General features: G+C 39.7%; 1 protein-coding gene across 3 annotated transcripts in view; it reads left to right on the forward strand.

Moving 5' to 3' along the window:
• Positions 1-27,324, forward strand: part of FSHR (follicle stimulating hormone receptor) — a 190,920-nt gene that overhangs the window by 134,675 nt on the left and 28,921 nt on the right. The window contains exons 3-5 of one of the 3 annotated variants that reach the window (XM_015112328.3): positions 1,034-1,108; positions 3,650-3,721; positions 27,154-27,225. In XM_015112328.3, coding sequence (XP_014967814.1) covers positions 1,034-1,108; positions 3,650-3,721; positions 27,154-27,225 — 219 coding nt within the window. Of the gene's footprint in view, positions 1-1,033; positions 1,109-3,646; positions 3,722-27,153; positions 27,226-27,324 lie in introns of all 3 variants that reach the window. The other 2 variants (XM_001114171.5, XM_028831684.2) reach the window with 2 other exon arrangements.

Raw genomic sequence — 27,324 nt, forward strand, 5'->3', positions numbered from 1 at the left:
TAATGGCACGGAGTGGAAAGGGATTTAAATCTATGTTTATTTTATTATTTTTCTTAATTTTTAAGTTCCAGGGTACATGTGCAGGATGTGCAGGTTTGTTACACAGGCAAATGTGTGTCATGGTGGTTTGCTGCACTTATCAACCCATCACCTAGGTATTAAGGCCAGCATGCATTAGCTATTTTTCCTAATACTCTCCCTTCCTCAATCCTACCCCCTGACAGGCCCCAGTGTGTGTTGTTCCCCTCCCTGTGTCCATGTGTTCTCATTGTTCAGCTCCCACTTGTAAGTGAGAATATGCGGTGTTTGGCTTTCTGTTCCTACATTAGACATTCATGGGACCAACAAACATATGTTTCTTTTAAAAGAGACTGGATTGAGGTCCTCATCTCCCAAAGCCCAATTAGCAGAGAGAAAACAACTCCACGATCTAGGGCAGTGTCACTGAACTACAGCCAATGGGTCAAATCCAGCCTGACACCTGTTTTTATGGATAAAGTTTTATTGGAACACAGTCAGGCTAATTCATTCATGTGTTACCTTTGGTTACATTTGGGCTACAATGTCAGTTGAGCAGTTGTGATAGAGACCAAATAACCACAGCAAGGGCAAAAAAATATTTACTATTGAGCCCTGTATAAAAAAAAAAAAAAAAAAAAAAAAAAAAAAAAAAGTTTACTGACCCGTGGTCTAGGGAACTTAAATTTTGTTCTCATCCTGTATTATTTCCTAAATATCTTTAAGCAAATCTCTTCCTTCCTGGACCTCATTTTCTACATCTATAGACTGGATAATCTCCAAGGTGAACCATGGCCTTCAACTTATTCTCCCATTGTTCTTTAAGTTTCAGCCTCCAGTATGTTAGTTTTGTCTCATTACTACAGCTGACTTCTTTGAAGGTAGGAAAGGAGTTTTGTGTGTCTCATGAATCCTCCCAGGCACAAGGCTCTATCCTGAGCCCTAAAAATATTCAAGGAGTGTAACTGAACTGGCTTCACTTATATATATACATATATATTTTTTTTCTCCACAGAGAGATCTCTCAGAATGATGTCTTGGAGGTGATAGAGGCAGATGTGTTCTCCAGCCTTCCCAAATTACACGAAATGTAAGCAAGAAGCCTGGGGATTTGCTCATGGCCATTCTTGAAAAAAAAAAAAAAAAAAAAAAAACCCTTAAAGTTCTTCTATATTCTTGAGAATATATTCCACGAATATATTCTATATTCCTCAGATCCCTAGATTGTCATTTTAAGATGTCCAAATCAGCCTAAAAGTCACTGTAACATGTCTCTGTCTGGTGATCCAGGCACCAGCTCAGAGGCTAGTCTCAACCTGTTGCCTGCCTGTCATCATTTTGCATCATAGACTCAAGAACTTTGCCCAGTAGCTATGTGCAAGCACCTCCACGTCATCCTTCCATTTAAAGCTATTCTAGTCAAAGCCCAAAATAAGTCCCACATGATGTAATTGAAGTTGGTTAGTCCTGGTCTGACTACTAGCCTATACCATATATTTACCATGAAACCTTAGCCAAGACAGGTAACTATCTGAGACTTAGTTTTCTCATCTGTAAAACTGGAATAATAAAATTACATATATCATAGGATTACTGTGATGAATAAAGGAGATGATAAATGCCAATTAAATCCAGCATATGGACTGGCCTAGAGTGAGTATGTTATAATGATCCTTGGTTCCTCCGCTACTTCAGCCAAATTTACTTTCTCTTGCTGATGTTCCAGTTTTACATAATAGCACTGCTCACACAGATCCACTTCTGTTTCATACCAGTTTAAAATTACTATAAATTAATTCATAGAATCATAGAATGTCAAAGCCAGTAGAGACTTTAGAGACTGGTCAACAATTTTTCAAAATATATTCTGTATATCACTAAAAACTCAGGAAATTATTAGGTATTTTTTAAAAAGGTCAAATAAGATTAGGAAATATTAGGTAAATAAGATTAGGAAATATTAGGTAAATAAAATTACATAGATTTGCTTATTATAGGAAAATTTTTCAGAGTTTATAATATGCTAATACGCATTTAGAATCTCCAAGAAAGATACTGTATAAGTGTTTGTCAACTAACATCACTGGAAAGTTTTTTTAGAGACTGTCGATTACCATCTCACAAAATTCCCATGGAACACATTTAGCAAAGCCAATGAACTACCTCCTAATTTTACAGATGAAGAAGGAAAGGCACAGAGAATTTGTAAGACTTCTCTAAGGTCACCTGGCCAAATCCACATGCAAATAAGAACTTGAACATTAATATTTTGACTCTTTTTTATCTTTTTAACAAGGATGAATTTTGTTTTTAGCATTTGCCAAGTATCAGTAGGGGACAAATACACACACATGTGTGTGTGTGCACGGGCATGTGTGTGAATTTCTTTAGGAATGACACTCAGTCTGTTCATTTGGCAATCCCCCCTCTCCCTTTTACTTCCTTCTACCCACTCTGCCTCCCATCTTCATTTTTCCTCATTGCCTCTGCACTCAATGTTCACCCTCCCCCTCTCCATTACCTTCATGCTTCTTCCTTTCTTCTCTTTCTGCTTGGCCTAGTTGGGAAGAACCCACAGAGATTATCAGAGAAATGAACCAAAGGGCAGCCAGCCTTCTGGGCAAGGTCAAACAGGCATCCCTTGATACATTTCAATGGACAGTGAAGGTAATGGTTTGGGTCTTTCATCTCTTCCTTGCATGAAGAGGTGCTCACCTCCATGTAGCACTGACTGTACTTAAAATGATTAATTGCCTGGTACTTAGATCTGGGTAGCTACAGGTTACAGCAACATAAAAGCTAATGAAACAGGGAGGAAGTAATTAACAGAGAGCATCTCTGCAAATACACATTGATCCGGCAAGACAAGGAAAGGGCAGGCTTTCTGTGTTGGAATCCAAATGTGAACATGCTCACTTTCAGACTGTTGATCAAGACACAGCACAGGCCAACACAGAGCAGAAGTCACTGCTTTCCATGAGCTCTGAGTGAGCAGCCTCAGTCTACTACATAAAGGGAATCAGTGGCCATTCCCAGCTACTGTATGCTTGGATTTCATGGTTAAAAGCAAAAAGATATCGATTGTTTTTCTCCCAACTTTCTTTTTCTTTGCCATTTCACTCTCTTTTCCTCCAATATCTTTTGGCCCCTCACTCTTTTTCCTTTTCTTTTCACCTCTTTTCCATTTTTCATTGCTCTTTTTCATTACTTTCATTCCTTTTTCTCTTGCCTCCTGACCAGACAAAAGCTCATTTCCCCAGTCTCATTCCTAACCTCTCAGCCTCCTCCAACCCTGGGAGATTCTTACTGGTTAAAGATGCAGCTCTGCTCAGGGTGACGAGAACTCACCCAGCCAATGCTGTGTTTGCCTCCAGTGGACAGGGCCCAGGTAATGAGAATGAAACAGTGGGGAGACAGGGTTAATATTTAGTTTGCACAGCTTAGTGTAATAAAAGGCACTGCATGCTCCCTCAGTATTTATTGAAATGGATGGATGGATGGATGGATGAATAGATGGGTGGATGAGTGGATACAATTAATGATTTATTATTTTACTCTGTAAAATGTGAAAAATACTACAGCATTCCTTACCATCAAGATCACTAGTATGTTTTTTCATCTTTTACAGTAGAATTGAAAAGGCCAACAACCTGCTCAACATCAACCCTGAGGCCTTCCAGAACCTTCCCAACCTCCGATATCTGTAAGAACTCATGTACTTTGGTACCCCCACTATGATTAAACTGTGCAACCCTATTTTACCAAAAGGCCCACTTGATACTCTGGGGAGCAATTACTTTTGATCAAGGATGGTGGTGGGGGGCAGAAGTGGAGGTGGAGAGATACTTGGTGATGGATTTTAGTTTAGTTGAATGAGCAAATTCTGCTAATATAATTGTATTTTGTTTTCATTTGCAAAAACAGACATAAGAAATTCCATTTGCATTAATGGGACTGTCACTTGAACCTCTTACAGAACTCAGTCATAATTTAGTGTTAACGAGATGCAATCAAAATTTCTGCTAGCATTTAGCTTGTGACCTTGACTTCAAAGCCATTGTCTCTCTTGTTCTGCATATATGCATTTTTCCCTTGATAAATTACAGCATTTTATTTTGTTTATTTTGTGTTTTGGTTAATAACTTAACGTGATATATTATCAGCAGAGACTCCTAGTGTTTCAGCTCTATCTTTTGGGCCTGCCCCTATCAGCAAAAGCACTGCTTCCTCCACTCAAATGGCTTTCAGATTAGCTGAGTGCTTGACAGAGTCATGAGTGTTATAATAGGACCCCAAAAAATAACAGATAAGAATTTGGTCTCTGGAGTTAAACTTTCTGGGTTTATTTACTAGCTACTGATCACAGGTCGGGACTTAACCTCGCATATTTCCTCATCAAGAGAATGGAAATAACAATGCTTGCATATCTGTTATCTATTAGCATCATAATCATACAAAACCAACCACTTCCCAAAGATAGAGGCTTAAAGCAACAACTATTTATCATTTTTTATCTGTCTGTGAGTTGATCAGTGGAATGGTTCTGCTGATCTGGACTATGTCTGCCCGACCTCAGCTAAGCTCATTCATACATCTATTGTTAATTGGCAGGTCAACTGGAGGTTGGCCACTCCGGATGGTCTCAACTGGGATGACTCAGCCTTCCTCCAAGAGACACTCATTTCTAGCAGGGTAGCATAGTAGGCTTATTTTCATGGTAATCCCACAGTTCTAAGAGAGACAGCTGAAGATTGCAAGCATCTTAAGGCCAAGATCCTGAATTAGCACACCATCTCTTCTGATGCATTCTATTGGCCAAAACATTTCACTGAATCATCCGGATTCAAAAGGTGAAGATGCTACTTCTTGATGGGAAAAGCTGCAAAGTCACAGCACGAGGGATAGAGAAGGATACAGAATTGAAGCCACTTTTGCAATCAGTTTAAAATATTTAAACATTTTTGCCCTAGGCCTCTGATAGTAGATGCTCACTAAATATTAGCTATTAATGATATTGTGATTCTGTGCCTAAATTTTCATTCATAAGAACTGGACTTAACAGGTATAATAAGAAACACTGGGCCATGATGTGCCTTAGCTCTCTGAGTGACAACTGAGGGAATAAAAGACTTAATAGAGGACAGTCCGTATGACCTGGAACTTCTGCTCTCTGATAGGTACCCAAGAAAGGGTCTGAAAAAGAAATAAGGTCATCTGCCTCTGAGTTACTGTCAGAGGTAGGCTGGCTTCATGGCACACAAGTGCATTGTATAGGGCTTTGTGCTCAGGAGGGCCCCCACACTCAGAGGACTGCTGGGTTTCATTCTCTGCTGTCACCATCTTGAAATACTTAAACAAGAGGCTCTGCATTTTCATTTATACTGTATCCCACAAATTATGTAGCCAGTCCTGCTTAGAGGTTAGGGTTATGAGCTCTTCTACTTTCAGGTTTGGGAGTCTTGATCTCCAAGTTGATCATGTTCCTTAGGGACAGAATCTGTGCTATGCTCTCTGCAGAGGCTAACATGACTAGGCACATAGCAGTGGAGGAAATACGTGGTAACAGAAAAGGCACGAACCTCAGAATCAGAAAATCTAGGGATTCATCCTGACTCCATCATTCAATAGTTGAGAAATCTTGGGCCAATCACTGGACTTCTGAGAGACACACATGGCTTATATGAGCCTCAAACAAGATTTAGATATGAAAATATTTTGGCAACTACGAAGTGCTCAAAAACATTAATAAATGTATTTGTAGAATAATTATTTCTGGTTGAATACTCAACGTCTACCAGCCCATCCTCAGGAAAATTCTAGTAAGTGTTGAATAATTATGCTGACGATTAAGACTTTCAGCTTTTACCTACAAGTGCTTGGCATGGGTTCAAAAAGAGGAAGTTGGAGCATGCCTTTGCAGTTAAATGAACAGAATGGAAAAGAAACTATATATGAAAAGCTATGATTTCAGGAGGACTGGAATCCAAATAGAACATTGATATTTATTAGCTAGCTGGTTAATTACTTTCTCTAAACCTCAGTTTCCTTATCTATAAATCGAGTGGCTATAAAAACCAAATAAGATTGTGCCTTTAATAAAAAATCACTTTGCAAATTTTTTTTGTATAAAAACTATAAAGAACTATAGAAATATAAAATTATTAGTGCCTGTTACCCTTCATTCTTTCTTCCTTTCTCCCAACTCCATCTCTCCCTTCTAGATCCTTCTCTTCCTTTGTTTTAGAAAATGCCAAAGTGGAATATGGGAATCATAGAGCCTTCAGTGACAGAACAAATACTCTCTAGGACATGGAGAGGCATCCCCAGAGGCACTTTCATTCACAAACTATCACATATGGCTAATGCAAAGCACCCCTGCCAAGGACAAACCCAAGAAGAAAACCAGCCCTTCACATAGATATCCCTAGCCTATGATAATAACAGCATATCTGAGAATGGTGGATTGGAAACAGGTAAATGAGAAATGAGGAATCATTGCAAAATTTGAAGCCAAAGGATTCAGAATTTGACCTCATTATTGGCCAACATCTTGCAGCCAGCACCATTTGTTCTTATTAATGAGAACCCCCTTGGCCCTTCCCTTAGGACATGAGGGCAGGAGAGATACTTGAACTTGTAAGGATGTGGGCATGGAAAGCACAGCTCCAGACAGAGGAAGGGAGAGAGGGAGATCCTTGGCAGAACAGAGGAAACACAGCTATGCCTTTGCCTCTGAAAAAGGCTGAAATCTGTGCCATCTGCCACTAAGTCCATCCTCTTTGTGTTCTTTTGTCTCACTTTGGGGTGTTGAGTAGTCCTCAGTCCTGTATCAAGTTCACACAAAGTTGGAGGTGACCAATTCCAGCCCTATCTTTTTCTGAGAGAAGGTTATTGTTCTCAAGTCATTTTAAACCTCTTCCTTAACTGAAGAAAGAAAAGCACAAGTAAGGATTTGGAAGGGATTATGTCACTGTCAAGGGATTCTCCTTGATTGCTCTGAAAAATAACATATGATTGTCTTAGCCAGTTTGGGCTGCTCTAACAGACAACTGTAGCTTGTGTAGCTTAAACAATAAATCATGGTGCTGGAGGCTGGAAGCCCAAGATCAGGATGCCAGCTGGCCAGTTCTTGATAAGGGCCCTCTTCCTGGTTTGCAGATAGCCATCTTTCCATTGTATCTTCACATGGCCTTACCTTGGTGCATATACACACAGAGAGAGATCCCATGTCTCCTCCTGTTTTTGTAAGGGCATTCATCCTATCATGAGGGTCTTACCCTTATGATCTTATCTAACTCTAATTACCTTTCAAAGGCTCCACCTCTAAATATCATCACATTGAGGGTTAGATTCCAACATATAGATTTGGGGAGGACACAAACGTTCAGTTCATAGCAGTTATGTAATTCTACACTGTACGAAATGTTTGCACATCCACTGTTATGTAAATATCCCATTAGGTAGTTGAGACTAAGAGTTGTCTATCTTAAGGCTTTGACTTATTGTCCAGGGTGGACCTTTCCCAGCTGTGTACTCCTCCTCAGTGTATGGCAACTCTGCCCTCCAAAGGCACTTCTATGCAATAAATAAATAAATAAATTATATATATATAAAATTTATTATATATATAATATATACATATATAATATACAATATACATATATACATATATAATATATACATATATAATATACAATATTATATATATTGTATATTATATATGTAATATATATTCAGGGCTAAGACTCTAGAACTTTGAAATATTTTCCAAACTGCTTAGAGGGATCACCTAAACTCATAGGTGGTCCTCTAAATCTGAAAGATTTTGTCAGGGAAACAAAACCTAGTTAAGCTTCCATCTTACACTAGTTAGCTTGGGCTGCCATAACAAAATGCCATATGCTGAATAAATTAAACAACACAAATTAATTTCTGACAGTTCTAGAGACTGGGAAGTCCAAGAGGTACTAGCCAATTTGGTTCCTGGCTGGCAGACAACTGCCTTCTCCGTGTGTCCTCAAATAGTACAAAGAGTGACAGTGAGAAAGTAGGTTGGGTAGGGGAGATAGAGAGAGAGAGACATGGGTGGAGAGAAAGGCCAAAGAGAGACTTGAGTGAGCAAGAGTGAGTTTCTGGTGTCTTTTCTTATATAATGACAATAATCCTAACAGGTTAGAGCCCTACTCTTATGACCTCATTTAACCTTAATTACCTACCAGAAGTTCTACTTCCAAATACAGTTACAGTGGGGATTAGAGTTTTAACAATTGAGTTTTGAGAGAACACAGTTCAGTCCATAGCATATCTTCCATGCTTATTTTCATCTGAGCAGCAGTCCTCACACCTTCATGATCCACAGCAGCCAGGTAGAGGTAGATGGCAACGATTTCAGATATTCTTTGGGATGATGAACTACTTGCTTCAAGACAAAGAAAAAAATGCAAAATGGATGAAGGAATTCAGTGGGGACCAGTAGGATTGAGTTGTTGGTTTTGTTTCATTTTTTTTTTCTTAAGCCAGGATAAATGTTAATCATCACAGCCACTGAAGCAGGAGATTACAAGGGGTAGGGGTGAGTTGCTATTTGACTTGAACGTCCTAATTGCTGCACACGTGTACTTAAAAAGGTTGTTCTGAAGTTCTCCCTGTTGATGCCATTTCATGCTGCTCATTTGATGGCACAGAATTCAAGACAACTAGAAATCAGTGCTCTTCATCAATGCCTTCATGCTTCACTGAGGAACCTTAAGTGGTTAGGAAAAAAAAACTCATGAATAAAGAAATGTTCTTTAACTTGAAGAATATGCATCAAAGGATTCATCTGGCTGGATTTTTTTGAGTCAATATTGTATTTACAGGCAATATTTCTTTCTTTACTGCTCTGCCTTCCTGGAGCTGACCTTTTGTGTATGAAAGATTATCTATTGATCTGTAAATAACGTTTACACAATATTTTCTTGCCTTTGCATCCTGTCAAAGTAATTCTCAGGCAGCTGGATGTTTCTCTTTGCTGCTCAATAAACCATAATTCCATTTTAGCAAACCTTCCACATAGTGCCGTAGGCCCCACCCCCATACCCCACTGACAACCATCTTCCACTCAGATGTGGGCCTGTTAGACCTCATTTGATTACTGTTAATGGCTGCCACGACATCTCCTTTCTTCAGGTGGGAACAATTCCAGGAGATTCTTCACTGGGACTCCCCTTAGCAATCCGGGCTGTTTCTTTCCCAACCCTCTGCTAAGTCCCTCTCTCTCTTTTCTGTGTTCGTCCCTTAAATTTAATTTGGTAGGAGTATTAAAAGTAGCTTTTCTGGTTATAAAAGCTGAACTGCTTTTGGAGGTAGCACAGCAAAGAGACAGAGGGCAGGGAGTCAAGAGGCAGCTCAGAGTAGCAAGGAAGCACGTCAGTGCCACCTGTCTGGGCACAGGTCTCAGCTCCTTCCCTTATTAGCTGCATAAGCTTGCATAATTGGCTTAACTTTTCTTTCTGAAAAGTAGAAATCTTAACATTGCCTGCATCACTGAGTTGTGTTCATTGAGTTAAAACAAATGTTTAGACAAATGATTGACATTCAGAAAATTCACAACAAATGTTATCCATTCTTATTAAATTCCTGATCCTAACATTTACTAGTTAAGGGTGCCCATGCAAGAGACTTCATCTCTTTGTACCTCAGCTCTCTCCTCTGCTTAAAAAAAAAAAAGGAAAAAATAAAATTATGATAATTACTACCTTTTAAGACTGGTGTAGGATTAAAAGAGATACTGATTGTAAAGCTTCTGGTATATCATCCAGTCACAATAAATGTTTCTGATTTGATGATGATCATGATGATGGTGGTGATGGTAGTGATGATGTCTCTTTTCCTTTCCATTATTCCTAAGGTTTTGAAGGCCTCTTTAACTGCTTCTTTAGGACAAAATCTACTACTCAGCATTCTGTCACAGAAACACATCATTCATGTTTCTCAAAAGACAAAAGGAGCCTTCTTACAGAACGCCTGACATATCCAAAAAGGTCCTTCCAACAAGCAAAACCACATTATCCTGCAGAATTCTCAAAGTTCTTAACCCTTTTATGTTTATTTTATTTTCCACACTAGTGGTCCACAAACTCCCTTGCCATCCCCATTCAAAATAATTCCAGTTTTTTACACAAACAGCTGGTTGAATAATGCCTCCCATTTTTATGTTTGTTTATAATTTAACACTTACCATCCTTTGCTGCTTTTGAACCTGAACAATCCACAGGGTAGGTGGAACACACAGCCATTTTATAGGAGATGTAAGCTGACTTGTCTATAGTCCTTGGTTATAGGGTTCTTCCGACAGGAGGATGCAATGTCCCTACAAAATGAATCCTTTTTCTACTTTTGGTGCTTAGCTATGTTTTCTTCTCTATGATGTTGGAAAAAGAGCCATACTTGGACTCATTTTTAGAAGTTATGGTAGCCATGTGCATGGTGGAAAGGCCTGGTGGCTCCCCATTTCTCCTCCATCCTTTTTGAAGTGAATTGACCAATCAGTAAGTACTCATTCACTCAGCCAATCATTCAACAATCAAATACTGAGGTCATACTACACCCCAGGCTTTGTTGTAGCTGTTAGTCTCTCCAACTAAAATGTAAGCTCTATAAGGGCAGAGGCTTCATTTGTCCTGTCAAACAATATTGGATAATGTCAGGTGGTGATGGTGCTATGAAGAAAAATAAAGCAGGAAAAGTAGAGAGTCATGCTTTAGAAAGGGTGGTTGAGAAAGGATGAAAGGGATGGCTTGTATGAGATATAGGAGATATCAATGGACAGCTCTCACTTCAAGGAGCTCAGTCCTTTGGGGAGAAAAGACTATCAAACGTTAACCTCTGGAAATAGCAATATGTCTGTAGAGCTGTCACTGATCCTGAGTGACAAGACTGACCCAGTGCCTTAGGCCAGACTAGTTAGGGAAAGCTTGTTGTGGGCTTCTTGGAGGTAACACAGCTGGAACTTCAGTGACAAATATGATTTGGAAAGACATAAAAGAAGAATAAATTTCCGGTGAAAGACAGAAGTGAGTACTGTAAATGTATAAAATGAAAGAACCATGGAGATTATAAAGGATGAAAAGAAACTGAGTCCCAACTAAAAAGAAGGTGTGTACTGGGAATGAGTATGACTAGATTTGGATGGATTGGGTTGGGTAAGATTGGGAGAAAAATTAAGGCAGAGAAGTTTAGGCCTAAGGCAGTAGGAAAAAATAAGTTATAACACATTCTTGAGCAGCAGAGTGACGTAATGAGAATGATTTGGACTGTAAGTTGACCAATAGCAGGGTACAGACTATACTATAGGGAGACCTGTTAAGGGGCATGTATTGGTCAGGGTTTTCTAGAGGGACAGAACTAATACGTTAGATGTATACATAAAGGGGAGTTTATTAGGTAGTATTAACTCACACAATCACAAGGTCCTTCAATAGGCCATCTGCAAGCTGAGGAGAAAGGAAGCCAGTCTGAGTCCCAAAGCTGAAGAACTTGTAGTCTAATGTTTGAGGGCAGGAAGTATCCAGCATGGGAGAAAGATATAGCCTGGGAGGCTAAGCCAGTCTAACCTTTTCACGTTTTTCTGCCTGCTTTATATGCTGGCCATGCTAGCAGCTGATCAGATGATACCCACCCAGATTAAGGGTGGGTCTGCCTTTCCCAGCCCGCTGACTCAAATGTTAATCTCCTTTGGCAACACTTTTACAAACACACCCAAGATCAATACTTTGCATCCTTCAATCCATTCAAGTTGACACTCAATATTAACCGTCACAGGGCTGTTGACATAATCCAGGGATACAGTAATGGTGGCACCTAGAGGGATAGAAAGGCATGGTTCGATGGGGACACACTTCTAAAACAGAATCACTGGAATATGTTTTACGTGTGGGTCAGACATGTATCTAAGTGGTTGCAGCGATTTTTTTTTCCCACTCACCTTCAGTAACCCCTAAAAGCCTCTCTTCCCCCAGTACCTCCTCCTAAGCACTTCCTACACAGAGTCATCCTGCAGATATCACTCCTCGAGAATCCAGTCATCTTATACAGGACTGTGATTACAGTGAAGAAATTATTAGCCATCTCCCCGGCTGGGAGTGTTGCAAGTATCTAAGGATGTTGCCATGACTACAAGGATGTTTGGGCACAATCGAGATTTACAATTGCTTCTTTTATCAGTAATCTGTCTGGCAGAGCCAACTTTGCCTACTGTTGTCAACTCTAGGAAAATGTGGCCAGTTTTTCCTTCCAGAACACTGATGTTCAAGATGAGATTTCAGCCCAAGCATGTCATCTCCAGGAGGCAAGGACTATCTCTTGACTGTAAAGGTGGTGACAATTTTCATGCTGCTTACCCTTCCTCCCTGTTCTCCTCTAACCTGTTCAGTATGTGTTCTCCTGAAAGAAGCCCAAGTTCTTTCCATCAGCAAAGAGATCACTTGATCCATCAATTTATATCAACATATTCAGATTCTGATATTCTCCTTTCAAGAAGAATTTGCATTTTTGAAAGAGGAACCTGAAAAAGGTAATGCTAAATCCAAGAGTTGGTAGTGATGGACTCCATGGCAGGGGGACTTCCAAGAGGGAAGAAAATTTCTACAGGACCCACTCAAATAGCACATAGGTGACCACCTACTCTACCCATTTGCAGATTCGATGCACTTTTATTTTCATAGGATATGCCTTCTTACAAGGTAGTTGTATCCTTACCTCATTAATTTTGAAATAAGACCTGTCTCTCTTTCATCACCAGAAATCAGATATAAGGACAAGTCTAGAGAGGATTAGGTGAGAAGCAAGTCTCAGATTAGCCTAGTAAAGCTCAGCTCTAATTTTTTTCTTATTGCTATATCATCCTCATCAGACACCCCCCATCAACCAGTGATATACTAATCTCTTCAGGTCTCCGTTTCTTTATCTGCAAACTGAAAATAACAAAATATGCTTCAAGAGCCTAGTCAAATGAGGAAAATGGAAAATCCTCTAAGATCTACTCTAGCCCTCAAGTGCTTAGTTTCTGAACTGTGATCTTCATGAATCTGGGGCTCCCAGTATCACTGCCTGTCCTGAGATCATCATATTCGAGCCCCACATGAGGGGCCCTGTATGGAAAGAGGAAGTAATTCTGTAAGATAAGAACATTTAGCATCTTGTGGACCACTTCACTTCCCAGCTCCTCTTCCCCAGGATTCAAATGTTGAGATCATGCAGAAGCAGTGAGAAGCTTAAATCAGCTGTAAATTACTCATAAATTAAGTACAGCTAAAGTGCACCTCCTAGAGCTAAAGGACAGTCATAGATGTATCCCTGCCACCCCAGTCCCTGACAAATGAGAACCACCACCTCAGCAGAGCCTGAGAGGCACTGGATGTGGAAATGATGTTTAAGAGGCAGAAAGCACCCAGCAGTCATTAGAGCTGGCCTGGGAAGGAGAAATCCTTGGCAGGGCCTGCCTGGGGCACAAGCAGAATGACAGCTTGGACAGTGGAAACTAAAGAGACATTAGGCAAATACCCCACACCCCCATGGAAAATAAACTGCTGCCTCTTATTCCACTACTAAAGCCTCATATTGGGAGGTTTAAAAGGTATATTTGTCCTTACAGACCCTTTTAGATTTGCAATTATCCGTGGGACAGGCCACACATTAAAAGCTACCCATCTCCATGGGGATGGGCCAGAGGAGGCAGGGCAGGGCAGCAAGGGTAGTCAGGACATAGAGAGAAAGGAGAGTGTCACTCAGGTTAACTCAACCAGATTCTGCACTACTCCAGGGGGTGGGGGTGGAGGACCACGTTTTCTCCATCACTATATCCCCAGCGCAGGGAGGGAGGATTACTCATTTTTTTCTTTTATAGAAACCTGGCTGTGATCCAGATTCTTGCACCTGGTTCTCGCCCCACTCTGAAATACTTGCTGAGAGAGACCCACTTTTTCCTTGCTTCCATCTATTTGTTCATCTCTTCTACTTTATCTTTCATAACATGTGTTCTTAGGCTATAAGATCCTGGTACAGGAACGTTTTAGCTGAATTGTTCCAGCTGCCCCCAAACTGTTGATTTATCCTTCTGGGAAGGACGTTGTCTTCCCCAAGGGCAAATATGCAGGAGGAATGCATCCAGGACTCACAAGTCAGCCAGATCAGGACCAGGAAACCATGAAGTAGCTGGAGATTTCCCCACTAGATTCCACTGACATCCAATCCAGAGCAAGGGCCGTGTCCAATTTAATCTCTAGGCCCCCACAGAATACAGGGTCTGCACACAGTGACCCTTCATGAGAATGTGGGACGGAGTGGTTGAAACCTTTTTGTTTGGGTAGAGAGAGGGGAGCAGCTGCTGTTTTTAGAGAAATATCTTGGGGCGTCACAGAGTGTGAACACTGAAGTGACAAATGCTCCACAGAAGAGTATTTTCATCTTCAACAGACATCACAAAAATGTTCTGCTGTGGTTTAATCACGAGCTCACCCACAGCAAACAATCCACAAATAACATCTAGTTCAAGAGGCAGTGAGCTTTTCCCTCACCCATTTGGAATTCAAAGATAGCAGTGCTAAGAAGAGAGAGCCTGGCATGCTTGAAGGACTTGCAAGGGAAGCAACTAGGCAACCTCCCTCACAATGATCATCCATCGTGGTCTCTCTGGACAATGACCAAACCACGGGAGCCACATAGACACAGATTCATTCAGCCAGACATCAGGGATAAGCTCTTTTCTTTACAGGAAAGCCAAAGACCCAGGTTCCAGCCCTGGCCCTGCCTGTGAGAACTTGTAAGCAAGTAACAGGGCCTCCTGGGGTGATATGGTCTGGCTCTGTGTCCCCACCCAAATATCATCTTGATTTGTAATCTGAACTATAATCCCCAATGTTGGGGAGGGACCTCATGGGAAGCAGTTGAATCATGGGGGCTGCTACCCTCCATGCTGTTCTTGTGATAGTGAGCGAGTTCTCACAAGATCTGATGGTATTGTAATGGGCTTTTCCCCTTTGCTTGGCACTTCTTGCTGCCACCATGTGAAGACGGCGTGTTTGCTCCCCCTTTCTCCATGACTGTAAGTTTCCTGAGGCCTCCTCAGCCCTGAGGAACTGTGAGTCAATTAAACCTCTCTCTTTTATAAGTTACCCAATCTCAGGTATTTCTTCATAGCAGCATGAGAATGGACTAATACACTGGGCCTCAAGGAAAATGGACAAAAAAAAAAAACTACCTCATTTCTTAATAAAAGGTTATTGTAAAGAGAAAAAAGGAAGGAAGGGGCAAAATGAAACTGGGTGTGGGAACATGTTGAAACTTAAAAGCAATGAACAAATGCAAGCACTGCTAGTTGTATTAAGGCATTGCTGGATGATATGGGCATAAGTAACAAATCATAATGCAGAAAGCACTTTTACTTTGTATTAATTAACTAGTCTTACAAAAGACCTGTGAAATTTTTACTGGTGGCTCCATTTTACAGATAAGAAGCTTGAGGTTCAGAAATGCTGACTGAATTCCCCGAACTTACAAAATGGGATTAAGAAATTATACTGGGGTTAATGGGTGCAGCACACCAACATGGCACATGTATACATATGTAACAAACCTGCATGTTGTGCACATGTACCCTAGAACTTAAAGTATCATAATAAAAAAAAAGAAAGAAATTATACTGAGGAAGAAGGCCCAGGGACACTGAGCTTACTGAGCATCTACTAGATGGCAGACTCTGAACTAAGCATTCTGTTCACACAAGTTACCTTCCAATCTTCTAAAACAGTGAGGGATGCATTTTTTCCAATCTACAGATGAGGTCTTTGAAACTCAGAGATTACAGAGTTGATAGAATTGGGAACTGAAAGCAGGAATGTCAGATTCCAACCCAGTTAATCCTGCATTCCAACACAGCACAGCTAGAGAGATGTAGAATGTGGATGAAGCCAACGTCAGTGTGCCCAGTACTCAGAGCACAATATTGACACCTTATTAATATGTTTGCCACTTGGAATTTGTGATCATCTTCTTGGGCTAAGTTGAAGTGTACCTAAGAAATAGCTTTCTAAATAATTACTATTAGAAATGAGTTGTGGGAAGGGTGTGCAAACTGTTTAAAATATTAACTCTTTTGCAACTCCCTTATGTAATTTAAAAGTAATTGCTTGCCACAAATTGGTACTTTGATTAAAGTTATTCTAACATCAGCAACCAAGAAGGTCTCAAAAGGTTGCTGCTTGGCAACTCTGTTTGCTGTGAATCTCACCTAGAGATATCTTTAGGTTTTAAAAGTTCTTATACAGCCAATGCAGTATGTTAGAAGCAACATCACCAAGAGGCAGGGGAGCCAGAGTGCCCGGGTTCAGGTTCCATCTGTTCTACTTTCTACCAGACAAGCTATAATAATTTGACCTCTCCAAGCCTCAGTTTTCTTATCTATAAAATAGAGCTTATAATAGTACCTTCTTCATAGGGTTATGGGCAGGATTAAATGACTTTAATACAGGTAAGGCATGTACAATGGTGTCTAGCTTGTAGCAATGAAATAGGTTAGTATTAACCATTATTATTTCTGGCTCAGATCTAGAGATTTTGAGCAGGTCAGTTACTCTCTCTGAGCCTTGCCTCTCTTGTCAGTAAAATGGTAATCATAAGTATGCTCACCTTAGAAGCCTACTGTAAAGTCAAATGAGATCATATGAAATACCTTTGTCAGGTATGTGCTACACAAATAATAAGGCAAGTTTATTTTCAAGTCTTTTTTTCTTAGGAGAAAAATCTGGGTCAGATTTGTGACCTCTAGGAGTGTGGTTCCTTTTCAGTTAGCAGCGTTCTGGTCTATTGCCACTTTAGCCAGCCTCTCACTCAGTCCAAATTCAGACACTGGTCACTGTGTTCGCCAAGCTGGAGGGGGCAGCTATGAAACTTTCTGCATGATCTTTTTAAAGTTCCTCTTTCAACCTAAGTGAAGGAGCAAGCAGCCCCCACCCTTTCCATGGTACAGGAATAGGAAAGGAAAAATCTACAGCTTTCTCCAGAAACCCTTCTCACAAAGTCTCTCCCCGAATTTAACTCTCCACACTGTCCAATGTGCATGAGAGGTTAAGAATTGTGCAAATGGTTTCCAGAAACCTGGAATGTGACATTTCTTCTACCGTTGTGTCTCAGGGAAAACTCCAACTATGACATTGGCTACACTGAGCTCTGCCTTAGCCACAGAGGTACCCTATAGCTTGCTCCAAGTTAAAAGCACAAACAACATCAATAGTGACAGCTACATGGTAGCCCATCACAAACTTTCATTTATTTATTTTTTACATTCAAGTCAGGCCTATTTTCTCAAAGATTTCTCCTAGGTTTAGTTCCCTTTTGACTTAGTTTGCCATGATTCTTGTTACCGTAATCTGGTTATATGTAGAAGTTAATTGTTGGACTAGGGGTAGGAAACTGACCTTGTGACTGATACCATTTACAACCCTAGCGTAGTTATACAGAGTCCCTTGCTTTACCTCCCCTAGTTATAATCTAAGAGGTCCGTCATAAAATGTGCAAACTTGCTGGTGGAGAGTAAACCAAAGTTCACTGGACATAGTCTGCCCTTTTACCAATACAGTTCTGATTTTGTGTATTGTGAACTTTCTGATATACATCATGGTAGAAGAATGGAGTGTGCTGACTGATGGAACACTCTTCCTAAGAGAGAGTTTACCAACCATGTCCTAATAGAATAGCCTTTTTAAATAATTAGTCTACAGTAAAAGAAGTTGGCATGAATGCTTTAGCTTTTAGCAGAGCTTCCAAGGTTGAACTAGGAAACACGAAACTCATGATATACTATATAATGAAGTGGGAGTCCAAAGTCACTATGTCTGGGGAAAGCAAGCATACTATTTCCTTCTCTTGGAAATTTATAATAAATAATATCATGGTGAAGTCTCTGAGAATCCTGCAGGAAAGAAGCTGCTTAATTAACGTTATTAACTTATTAACCCAGAATTCCCCAAACGTATTTGAGCATTGTAGCATTTCATCCATAAACAAAGTGTTTGTACTTCTGGAAATACCGTTTCTAGAGAAATGCTCAGTTTCTAAGTTGGAAGGCATCGTAGAGGTTACGGAGGCCAAGGCCTTCCTAAACCCTTCAATACAGTTACTTGGACATAGTAACTCTATGGTTGCATAGATAGGGAACCACATGCTTATCAGTACAATCAATTTCTTCTTGGGCAACTCTCATAATGAATTAGAATCTGTCTTTAAGGTAAGACAACAATAAGCACCCACATATTACATTAAGAAAGATCTAAATTCAGCCTCTAGCTCTGCTTCTCCTTATGTGGCTTTGAGAAAGCTACTGGACTTCTGTCAGCTGAGCATCCTCAACTCTAATATGAGGATGGTAACGGTACCTGTCTCCTAAGGTAATGGAGAGGAATACATTAAATAATCAATAGTAAGTGCTTGGTGCGGTACCTGGTACATAGGAAGTATTCAGTAAATGTTGACCATTATTATTATGAATCCCATATCTACTTTCCAGAACAGAACAGCACATATCTATTACCATTTCCACCCATTTCCACCTGGCAGCTCTTCAGAATCACAGGCTTCTCTTCCCAAGCAAAGTATCCTATGCACTGGACAGTACGATCTTGACTCCTCACCCCATCAGTGAACAAACACACAAACAAAGCATATGTCTCCAAATAAGTTTATTGATAAAGTAGATACACATATGACTGCAGTCTTGTGTGCATTACCATACACAAAAATATTTTAAAGAATGAAATCAAGATGAATAATATGCTTCGACATTTTCATCTTCTCTTATATACCATTTCACATAGCACAAAAGCCTGTTGTGCTCTCACTAAATATAATAACAATATTTTAGAGAAAGAAATTTCATGGGATGTGCTTCATTATTGTTTTAATCCTTAGTTTTAGAGGTCATTGTAATATTAGATTTTAACAGCTGTCAAAGCTGAGAACAAAATTTCACTAAAATAGGTAGATCCAATGGAAGAACAGCTCTATACATATACTCGCTGAGTCATCAAACGTAGTGTTTATACCCCTTTTATGCAAATACTTTTGTAAAATTCAGCTAGTATATTTTTTCCCTAATGTCAGTCAGATGTTCTGGCTGTCGTTAGGGAAAAAATACACTAACTGAATTTTACTAGTACCTGGAAACTACCTGGAAAATGTTGAATTTTTTATATTTTTAATGAAAGCATTCAAAACTCCATGAAAAACAAACTGGTTAGAAAATTGCATTTCCTTATGTTTAAAATATATACTATGAGAGTTCTCATACATAATGGCATTCATCACTTTCAGCAAAAAACTAACAATTTCCACACATTTTTCCCAATGCTTTATCCATAGCACAGATTTTTTTTTCGAACCCTATTGCCTTCCTCCTCATTAATATATCACCTTTCACTTAACAAGACAAATCAAGTGTGTCTAATTAGAAAATATCTGCTTTGTACCATTATTTCTGACAGCCATTTGTCATAGAAAAACTCAACAAATTTAGATCACTTGTCTTTTTGTAAAAAAAAAAAAAAAAAAAAAAAAATGTGTAAGTCATCTTTAATTTATCAACTCTGGGTAGTAATTTTCGTTAACTTCAACAAACCTCTAAGTGATAGTATGATCCTGATCAGAAAAGCCAGGAGCCAGAGGCTAAACAGAGTGAGACAGGTAAAAAGGTTGATCCAGGTAGGTTTATCAGAAGAAAGCAGAAGGCAATTAGAGAACAAGGGCAGGAGGAATCTGGGAAAGTCCACTGTGGCTTCCATGTTTTCAGCAGAGCTCAAGGAGTCTCAGGTAGAAGGTAACAGACCAGCCCACTCAAGTGTCATGTAGGTCCCCCAGGGACTCAGGGAAACAGCATTTCGGCACCCGAAATATAGGGAGATATAAGACATGACCCAGTTCCTAGTGGATGGAGGAAATCAGAGTCTCAGATATGGCGACTGGAATATAAGGCTGGAGCATGACCACAGCAGTAACAGTTCCTGGACGTGGGGCTAAGTTTTCCTACAAGGTAAATCTTATTTCCCTGTGTAAAATATAAGAGATCTGAGCCCTGGGGACTTCAACAAACCCCTAAGGCTACACCTCTTTAAAAATGGTAAGGCCAGGAGAACTTGAAACCAGACCATCTGGCACCAGAGCTATAATCTTTGAAGCTATGCTATATGCCCTGCTCAAAAACAGAGGCTGATTGCAAATGTAGGATGCTAGGTCAGAACAGAATCTGTAGCCAAGCCGATAGGACTGACCTCTAGGAAATGTTACCCTTGAGCTCCTTAAATTTCCCCTGATTACTACGGAGTTTGGTTTCCATGGAGACTGAGACAAAGAGTTCCAGTTAAATATGAGAATTAAATAGTTCTAGTTTTGAAAACACGAGATTGAAAAGGCACGAAACCAGGCTCTCCTACTATCTCACATAATTTCTTAAACAAAATCATTTTATAGAGAGAAACTGAGACTCTAAAAAGATAAGTGAACTGTTTGGTATTATCCAGTAGCTAGGGAGACCACTGGAACCCAGGGTCTCTAAACCTTACATTGAAGACTTTTTTCATACACCTTCTTACATGCTCTGCCATGTAACTCCACGATTCTGTGATGCTATACCTAGCCCAATGTTTATTTAATGATTCAGAAAGCATATGTTAGCATCTTTTATTATGTTGTATATAGACATACAAATTCCCAGTTAAGAAGGATCTGTAATTAATAGAAATATCAGTATTAGCAAGCCTCGTAAAGTAGGGAGTCTTCATATACAGTTGATCCTCATTATTTGCAGATTCTGTATTTGCTAATTAATCTACTGCTAAAATGTATTTGCAACCCAAAATCAATACTTGAAACACTTTTGCATTATTCTTGGACATGTGCTTGTGCAGAAAGACAAAAATTTCAGTGTCTTGACATAGGTTCCCAACTGAGGTTGAACGACTTCGCATCCTGCCGCCTTGTTTCAGCTGTCATGCTGAAAAGCAGGTGTCCTTTGCATGGTCTATCTAGGGCCTTTTATCTCCATGTTTGTGCTTTTTGTTGGTGATGTCATTGTTTAAAATGGCCTCCATGTGTAGTGCTGAAGTGCTGTCTAGGGTTCCTAACTTCAAGAAGGCTGTGATGTGCCGAAAATATATGTGTTAGATAAGCTTCCTTCAGACACAAGTTATATACTCCAGAACATGAGTTGTGTTAATGAATCAACAAGTATTAAATAAGGTGTCTTTGAATAGAAACACACATAAAACCAGGTTGTATATTGATCAAGCCATGACAAAAATTTTGCCACCAAAGGCTCATAGGAATCGAACCCTGAATTTCCCATGGGGCCAGTGATTCACTAATTCCATGTTTGAGGTGACTTTTAGAACATACTGCTGTGGATAATGAGAATCAACTGTATATAATTAAGCTCAGCCCACTCTTTCTAGTCTTATCCATCATTGCCGTAACTTCTCTCAGAATGGTCAGGAGGAAGGAGTCAACTTCAACTCTATGAAACAGACTTTAAAAATGTAATTAAAAATGTAAAAGAATAAAAGAATCAAATGGCTTAAAAGCAAACAAATCCTGTATCATAGGAAACCAATTAGTAGGTAGAGAAAAGAGTTCACTTCAAACCCTCAGCCTTGGTTACTGGGAAATGTGCTTTGGCAAAAAGGATAAACTGGACATGCAACTGGCAGCATCCTCTCCCTTAATCAAATTTGCCTGTAGCATCTCAATGATCTATTCAAGCCATAGCATGAACTCTGTGGCTGAACTTAAGTCCTAGACTAAGAGAGAGCTGTTTCACACAGTCTCAGAATTGATCATTCCATGCCATGGTAGATTTGGTATGGAACAGAGGTAAAAAAAAAAAAAAAAAAAAAAAAAAAAAAAAAAATGTATTCTTGGTTGACATATGTGATAAGACAGGATGTCTTGTCCTTTTTCCTGGCTTACTTTTCTTACTCCAGTAGTTTAAGTATTCATCTCCACAGTTGGTTCTCAACCACCATCAGTTTGGTCTGATTACTGCTGTGAAGTCCTGAGGTGATGGGCTGGTGAAAACATGGGCCACCTCTGCTCAGGGAACCCTAAAGTATTCTTGCTTCCCCTTGCAACTTCATAAAGTGGCTTCTAATGCTTGCCCATCAAGCCCATGGTTTATTTACCATGCTTTTTCACCTAGCTTTAAATTTTCTGGAATCCTGCCTCCTCCCTGCCTTTTAATTTTATTTTTCTCTGCTTCCCGTCCTTTCATCCACCTTGTGTCGTCTGGATATGCACAGTTGCTACTCTTAGTTTAGGCCAAAAGGCTCTGTACTTTCTAAGACACCTGACTTTTTTCCTCTTCCTATAAGCAGTTCTTGGATACTCCAGCCCATATTGTTCCTCCAGCCCCTTCTCTGAACTCATAAGGCATTCACAATCAGTAGCATACAGTTTGCCACTAGACCATTCTGAGTGTTTCACCTGTGCTAGTCTTAACGCACTCACAAACTCCCTGAAACCAGCACATTGTCTCTGGCTTCCTCCTTGGATAAAATAGAGATTTTATTGGAAGGATGGCACATAGTCCAGTGCAACACAAGCAAACACAGACCCTGTTAACTCAAGAAAAAATAAGAGCCCATCAACACTACTGAAGCTTAATAAAAGCATTAATGATGTTTAGGACAACGAGCCTCAGAGTCTCAGGGTCACCTGTTTATGAAAGGCAAGCATATTATCCTATGGCACAATAGGTGAGAATGGTTCCCAGCAATTACAGGACCCCACTAAGTTTATCCTGATGGGAGAGAAGCTCACTTTAATTATTACAACCTAAAGATTAAGGACAATCAGACATGAAAGACACTAACACCAGCTTAGAATGTAAAACTGACTGTAGAGAGGGAAAACTCTGAGTCAGTTACCTTTCCTTAAAAGACCCACTGGCAGAACTTAAATTCACTGACATTTTACCCTCAGGCCTTTAACTGTTTTTTGAAGATAAACCACGGTTGAGTGAATCAAAATAATTTTGCAGCAAACAGTCATTTGACAAAAGCAAACCCATTGAGACATACAGTTCCTAGCTGATTACCCACTTCCAGCCTCCATCAGACATGAATTTATTGATCAGAGGAGAAAAATGAATTGAAAACTAAGTGTTCATCCGAACTCCATTTCCTGTATTATCTTGGGGTTATAGAGAGTCTCAGCTACAGAATTATCACCAATAATCCATCTCACTTGATGGTCACTAGATCTTTTTAAGTGCCTTAAACTCAGCACTACTGGAATAATTTTAGTCATTTTTTGCAGTGTGTTTTCTTTCCTATAAAGACCAAAGATCTCAATGTGCATCTACAGATATCTATAGATATTCCATAAGTACAGTGGCTACGGAAGCTCATGCAATTGATGTTAAATGATGCACTTGTAACTTTATTATTGAGCAATCATGAATTCTTCATTCTTTCAATTATATGAAACTTATTCATTCACTAAGAGAGATGGGGAAGTTGCTACCCATATAACGTTGAATGAGTAAGCTGTAATAAACATAGGCAGTGAATAATTCCTTGTGAGTTCATCTCTTGACAACACATAGCATATTACCTGGCATAAAGAGCTTGGCAAACACTGAGCACATTATATGCATCAACTACTGTGCCAACATTGGGTTTTCAGGAAAACCATGAATCTTGCCCTCATATGATTCACAATCTGGTTGAAGAGGCAGACATTGGATAAATAACACAAAATAATATATGGCTCAGACTTTTGAGGAGTGGTAAAACAGATGCAGTCATATTGAGAATAAATCAGGAGCCCTAATTTAGATTAGAATATATGGAGCTCCTCTCTGAAGAAATGACATGTGTAACTAAACTCTGAAGGGTGAGTTGAAGTTGGCCAGGTGAAGAATGGATGGTTAGCCTTCTAGAGAAAGTACATGCAAATATCTGGAGAAAGGAAAGAACTTAATATAGTTGAGGAACTGAGAGGAAGCCACAGGGGCTAAAACACACTGGAGAAATCGCATAATATAAAGGTCCAAGAGTAGGCAGTAAGGAGTATAAATTTTACTCTAAGTTTTATGGGAAAGAACTAAAGCCTTAACAGCAAAGGAGTAAAACAATCTGATTTACATTTTTGAAAAGAATGCCCAGAGCCCTCTATGGAGAATGCATTGGAAAAGAAGAGGAGGATAATATTGCAGACATTCAGAGGGTCTTTTGGGAATGGTGTCAGTGGAGATGGACAAAACTGCATAAAGCCAAGACATATTTTGGAAATGGAATCTAAGAGGACTTTGAGATGGGCTGGATATCGGAACGTGAGAAAGAAGAAGCCAAGCCAACTTTAACTGTCAAATTAAAATTGATGGATGGCAATTCAATCTATGGAGAATAATTGCGAAGAAGTCATTTGGTGGAGATGATAATGGGGGGAACAAGTTTAGTTGGCTATGTCAATGAGACATTCAGGAGGATATGCAAAGTAAGCTTTAATTAGCAATAGACTAGCGAGGTCAGAGAGCAAGTATGAATCTAGGAGTCACAATATTGATACTACTTAAAATCACAGGAAGCAAGATCTATGTAGTGAGACTATAGAGAAGATAAACAAAAGGCCCAGACTACAAATAGAGGAAAAGGAATCAACAAAGAATGCTAAAAAGGAGTAATAGGAGAAGGAGCAGAAACAAAAGAGTGCAAAATGACAGAAACCAATAGAAAAGAGTCTGGAAAAAAATACTAAATGATCCAGAGAGGCTAATAAAGTGACTGTTTAAAGTTTAAAGTGTTTGTTACATTTGGTAGTTAGTGAGTTTGTAGACTTTGGCATGACGATCACAGTTTCAGTTACGAGTTATGGGATGAAAATAGATTGGAGCAGGTTGAAGATCAATGGGATATGAGAAAATGAAGACAGCCTGTGCAGACAACTCTTTCTAGAAGCTTTGCTGTGAAAGAAGAAAGAGAAATAGGGAGTTAGGCTAAGTGAAAGAAGCCAGACCCAAAAGTTGCACTCTAGATGATTCCACTGATAGAGACAGAGCAAGAGGGTGAATAGAAAGCTCCACCAATTGTCTCCCGTGCAAAGACACCAAATTAACAGCTCTCTACACAGGAAAAAAAAAAAAAGAAAAAAAAAAAACCTTCATGAGAACTAAAAATAAAGTGAGCACTCACAGTACCTGGTTTTAACTTCCTATCACTGAAAGAGGCACTGAAGATAGAAAAGACAGTCCTGAATCACTGACACCACCCCTCCCCACTGCCCGGGCAGTGGCTGTGTGGTGTGGACAGCATCTTTGGGCTGTAGTGGGGGACATCGTAGATGATTCCATTGAAGTAACATTTTGGAAAAGGCAAAATTATAGAAACAGAAAACTGATCGGTGGTTGCCAGGGATATGAAGTAGATGAAGAGATGAACTACAAAGGGGAAATACAAGGGAATTTAGAAAGTGGTGGCACTATTCTATGTCTGTATTGAGCTCATGGTTACAGAGCTATATGTATTTGTCTTACTCTCATGGACCTCTACACTGAAAAAGAGTTTATTTTTCTGTATATAATTTTTCAGCACATTAACAACACAACAAATCCTTCAGAAAAGAACCTCTTTTCCTGGATAAAAAGCAGAAGGAGACCAACTCAAGGTCTGTTGAAGTAATTACAAGAATTGCCCAAGACAGCTTCTATGTGGACATTAGGGAATCAAGAGAGGAAAAAAGAAAAAACAAATCTGAGAACCATCACTGAGAACCCACAGACTGCATTCACTTCCTCTCTAAATACAGAGGCAGAGAACAAGGCACCAAATCTTCTTGAGTCATAAGCCCAAAAGGACATATGGCCCTTCACAATGATGAATATATCAATGAGGGTTCTTTAGGTTGCATGCAACTATCACCACCTTCAGCTTAAGTCACATACGGAAAAGTGAAATGGGAGTAGAGAGGTAGTATAAGGATTTCAGGTAACTCACAGGAGTGAGGGAAATGACAAAGAACAATGTGTCCAATAATTCGTGTGTGCCTCTAAAAACCCTCACCATTCTTGTGGCAGCCAGTTCCACCCAAATTTCATCCAACTTCATTCAAGTGCAACTGGATGACACCCAGCCTATCTTTGTAGACCTCTCACTTCCTACTCTGGGGCTTCTCGGGCACCACTGTGAGAGATGCCCATCAGGAACTCACTGGGTGCTTACAAATGTGCAAGCCATAAGTGAGGAATTAACACCATAGGATCACCTTTCACCAATAGGAAATAGGAATTCTATGGACACATCCTTCCCTCACTACTCTCCCTCACTCAGATCAACAGTTCTGAGGTCCATTTTTTAAACATCCTAAATCAAGGCCTTGGGATTAGGAACTAATCACCAGTAGCGGTAGTATTGCTTAGCTTCACCTCCTTCCAGTTTCACTCCCTGTCCTGAATGCTCTGAAAACATGCTATCAACTATATTACCAATAGCTAGCCTTCTTCTCAGGTTCTGCTTCCTGGGGAAGCCAGGCCAATACAGCCAGACCTTGGGAAGGATCCAGGGTAGGTCTGAAATTTTCAGCTGTAGAAATTTAATACCACCTCTTAAGGATAATGACAGCAGAAGCTCTAACCAATCTCTAACTACTTCCCAGGAGAGAGTCTGATTGGCCCAACTTAGGTCACATGCATACCCTAGGGTCATAGGGCATGGAATCTCATGCTGTAATCCCAAGAGAATCACTTTGAGTGGAGAAGGGAGTTTTCCAACAAGTAGGATGAAATAAGGGAAAATTTAAGAAATGTTGTTACTAGTTGGAAGTTGCTTTAGGGTCAGATTAACTTATCAATCTTTACTTTTTTTTAATGTATACTGTGGCATCCTAATCCTCTTGTGACTGAAGTCTAAGTTTCTTTTCTCTAAGGAATCAACAGCTTTTAAGACCCTGGAATGAACCTTAAAATAGAAAACATGAGCATAATTCAGGTATATATGGGCTTTTCTCACAGGTTTTTTCTGATGGTTCAAAATTGATATTTTTATTCTGGAAAGTTCATGCTCTAACAAGTTGTTAGAGCCATTCATTTTCACTAACTCTCATTTTGTTTCTCTCTAGGTTAATATCCAACACAGGTATTAAGCACCTTCCAGATGTTCACAAGATTCATTCTTTCCAAAAGGTTTTACTGTAAGTTTTTTCCTTGAGCGACTACCAACTGTTTACTCAGTATCTGTCTTGCCCAACGGCCATCTGGGTCTTTAATATGCGTTGTGTCGTCTACAGCCT

This window comes from Macaca mulatta, chromosome 13 (genome assembly GCF_049350105.2).
Source record: "Macaca mulatta isolate MMU2019108-1 chromosome 13, T2T-MMU8v2.0, whole genome shotgun sequence".
Lineage (NCBI taxonomy): Eukaryota > Metazoa > Chordata > Mammalia > Primates > Cercopithecidae > Macaca > Macaca mulatta.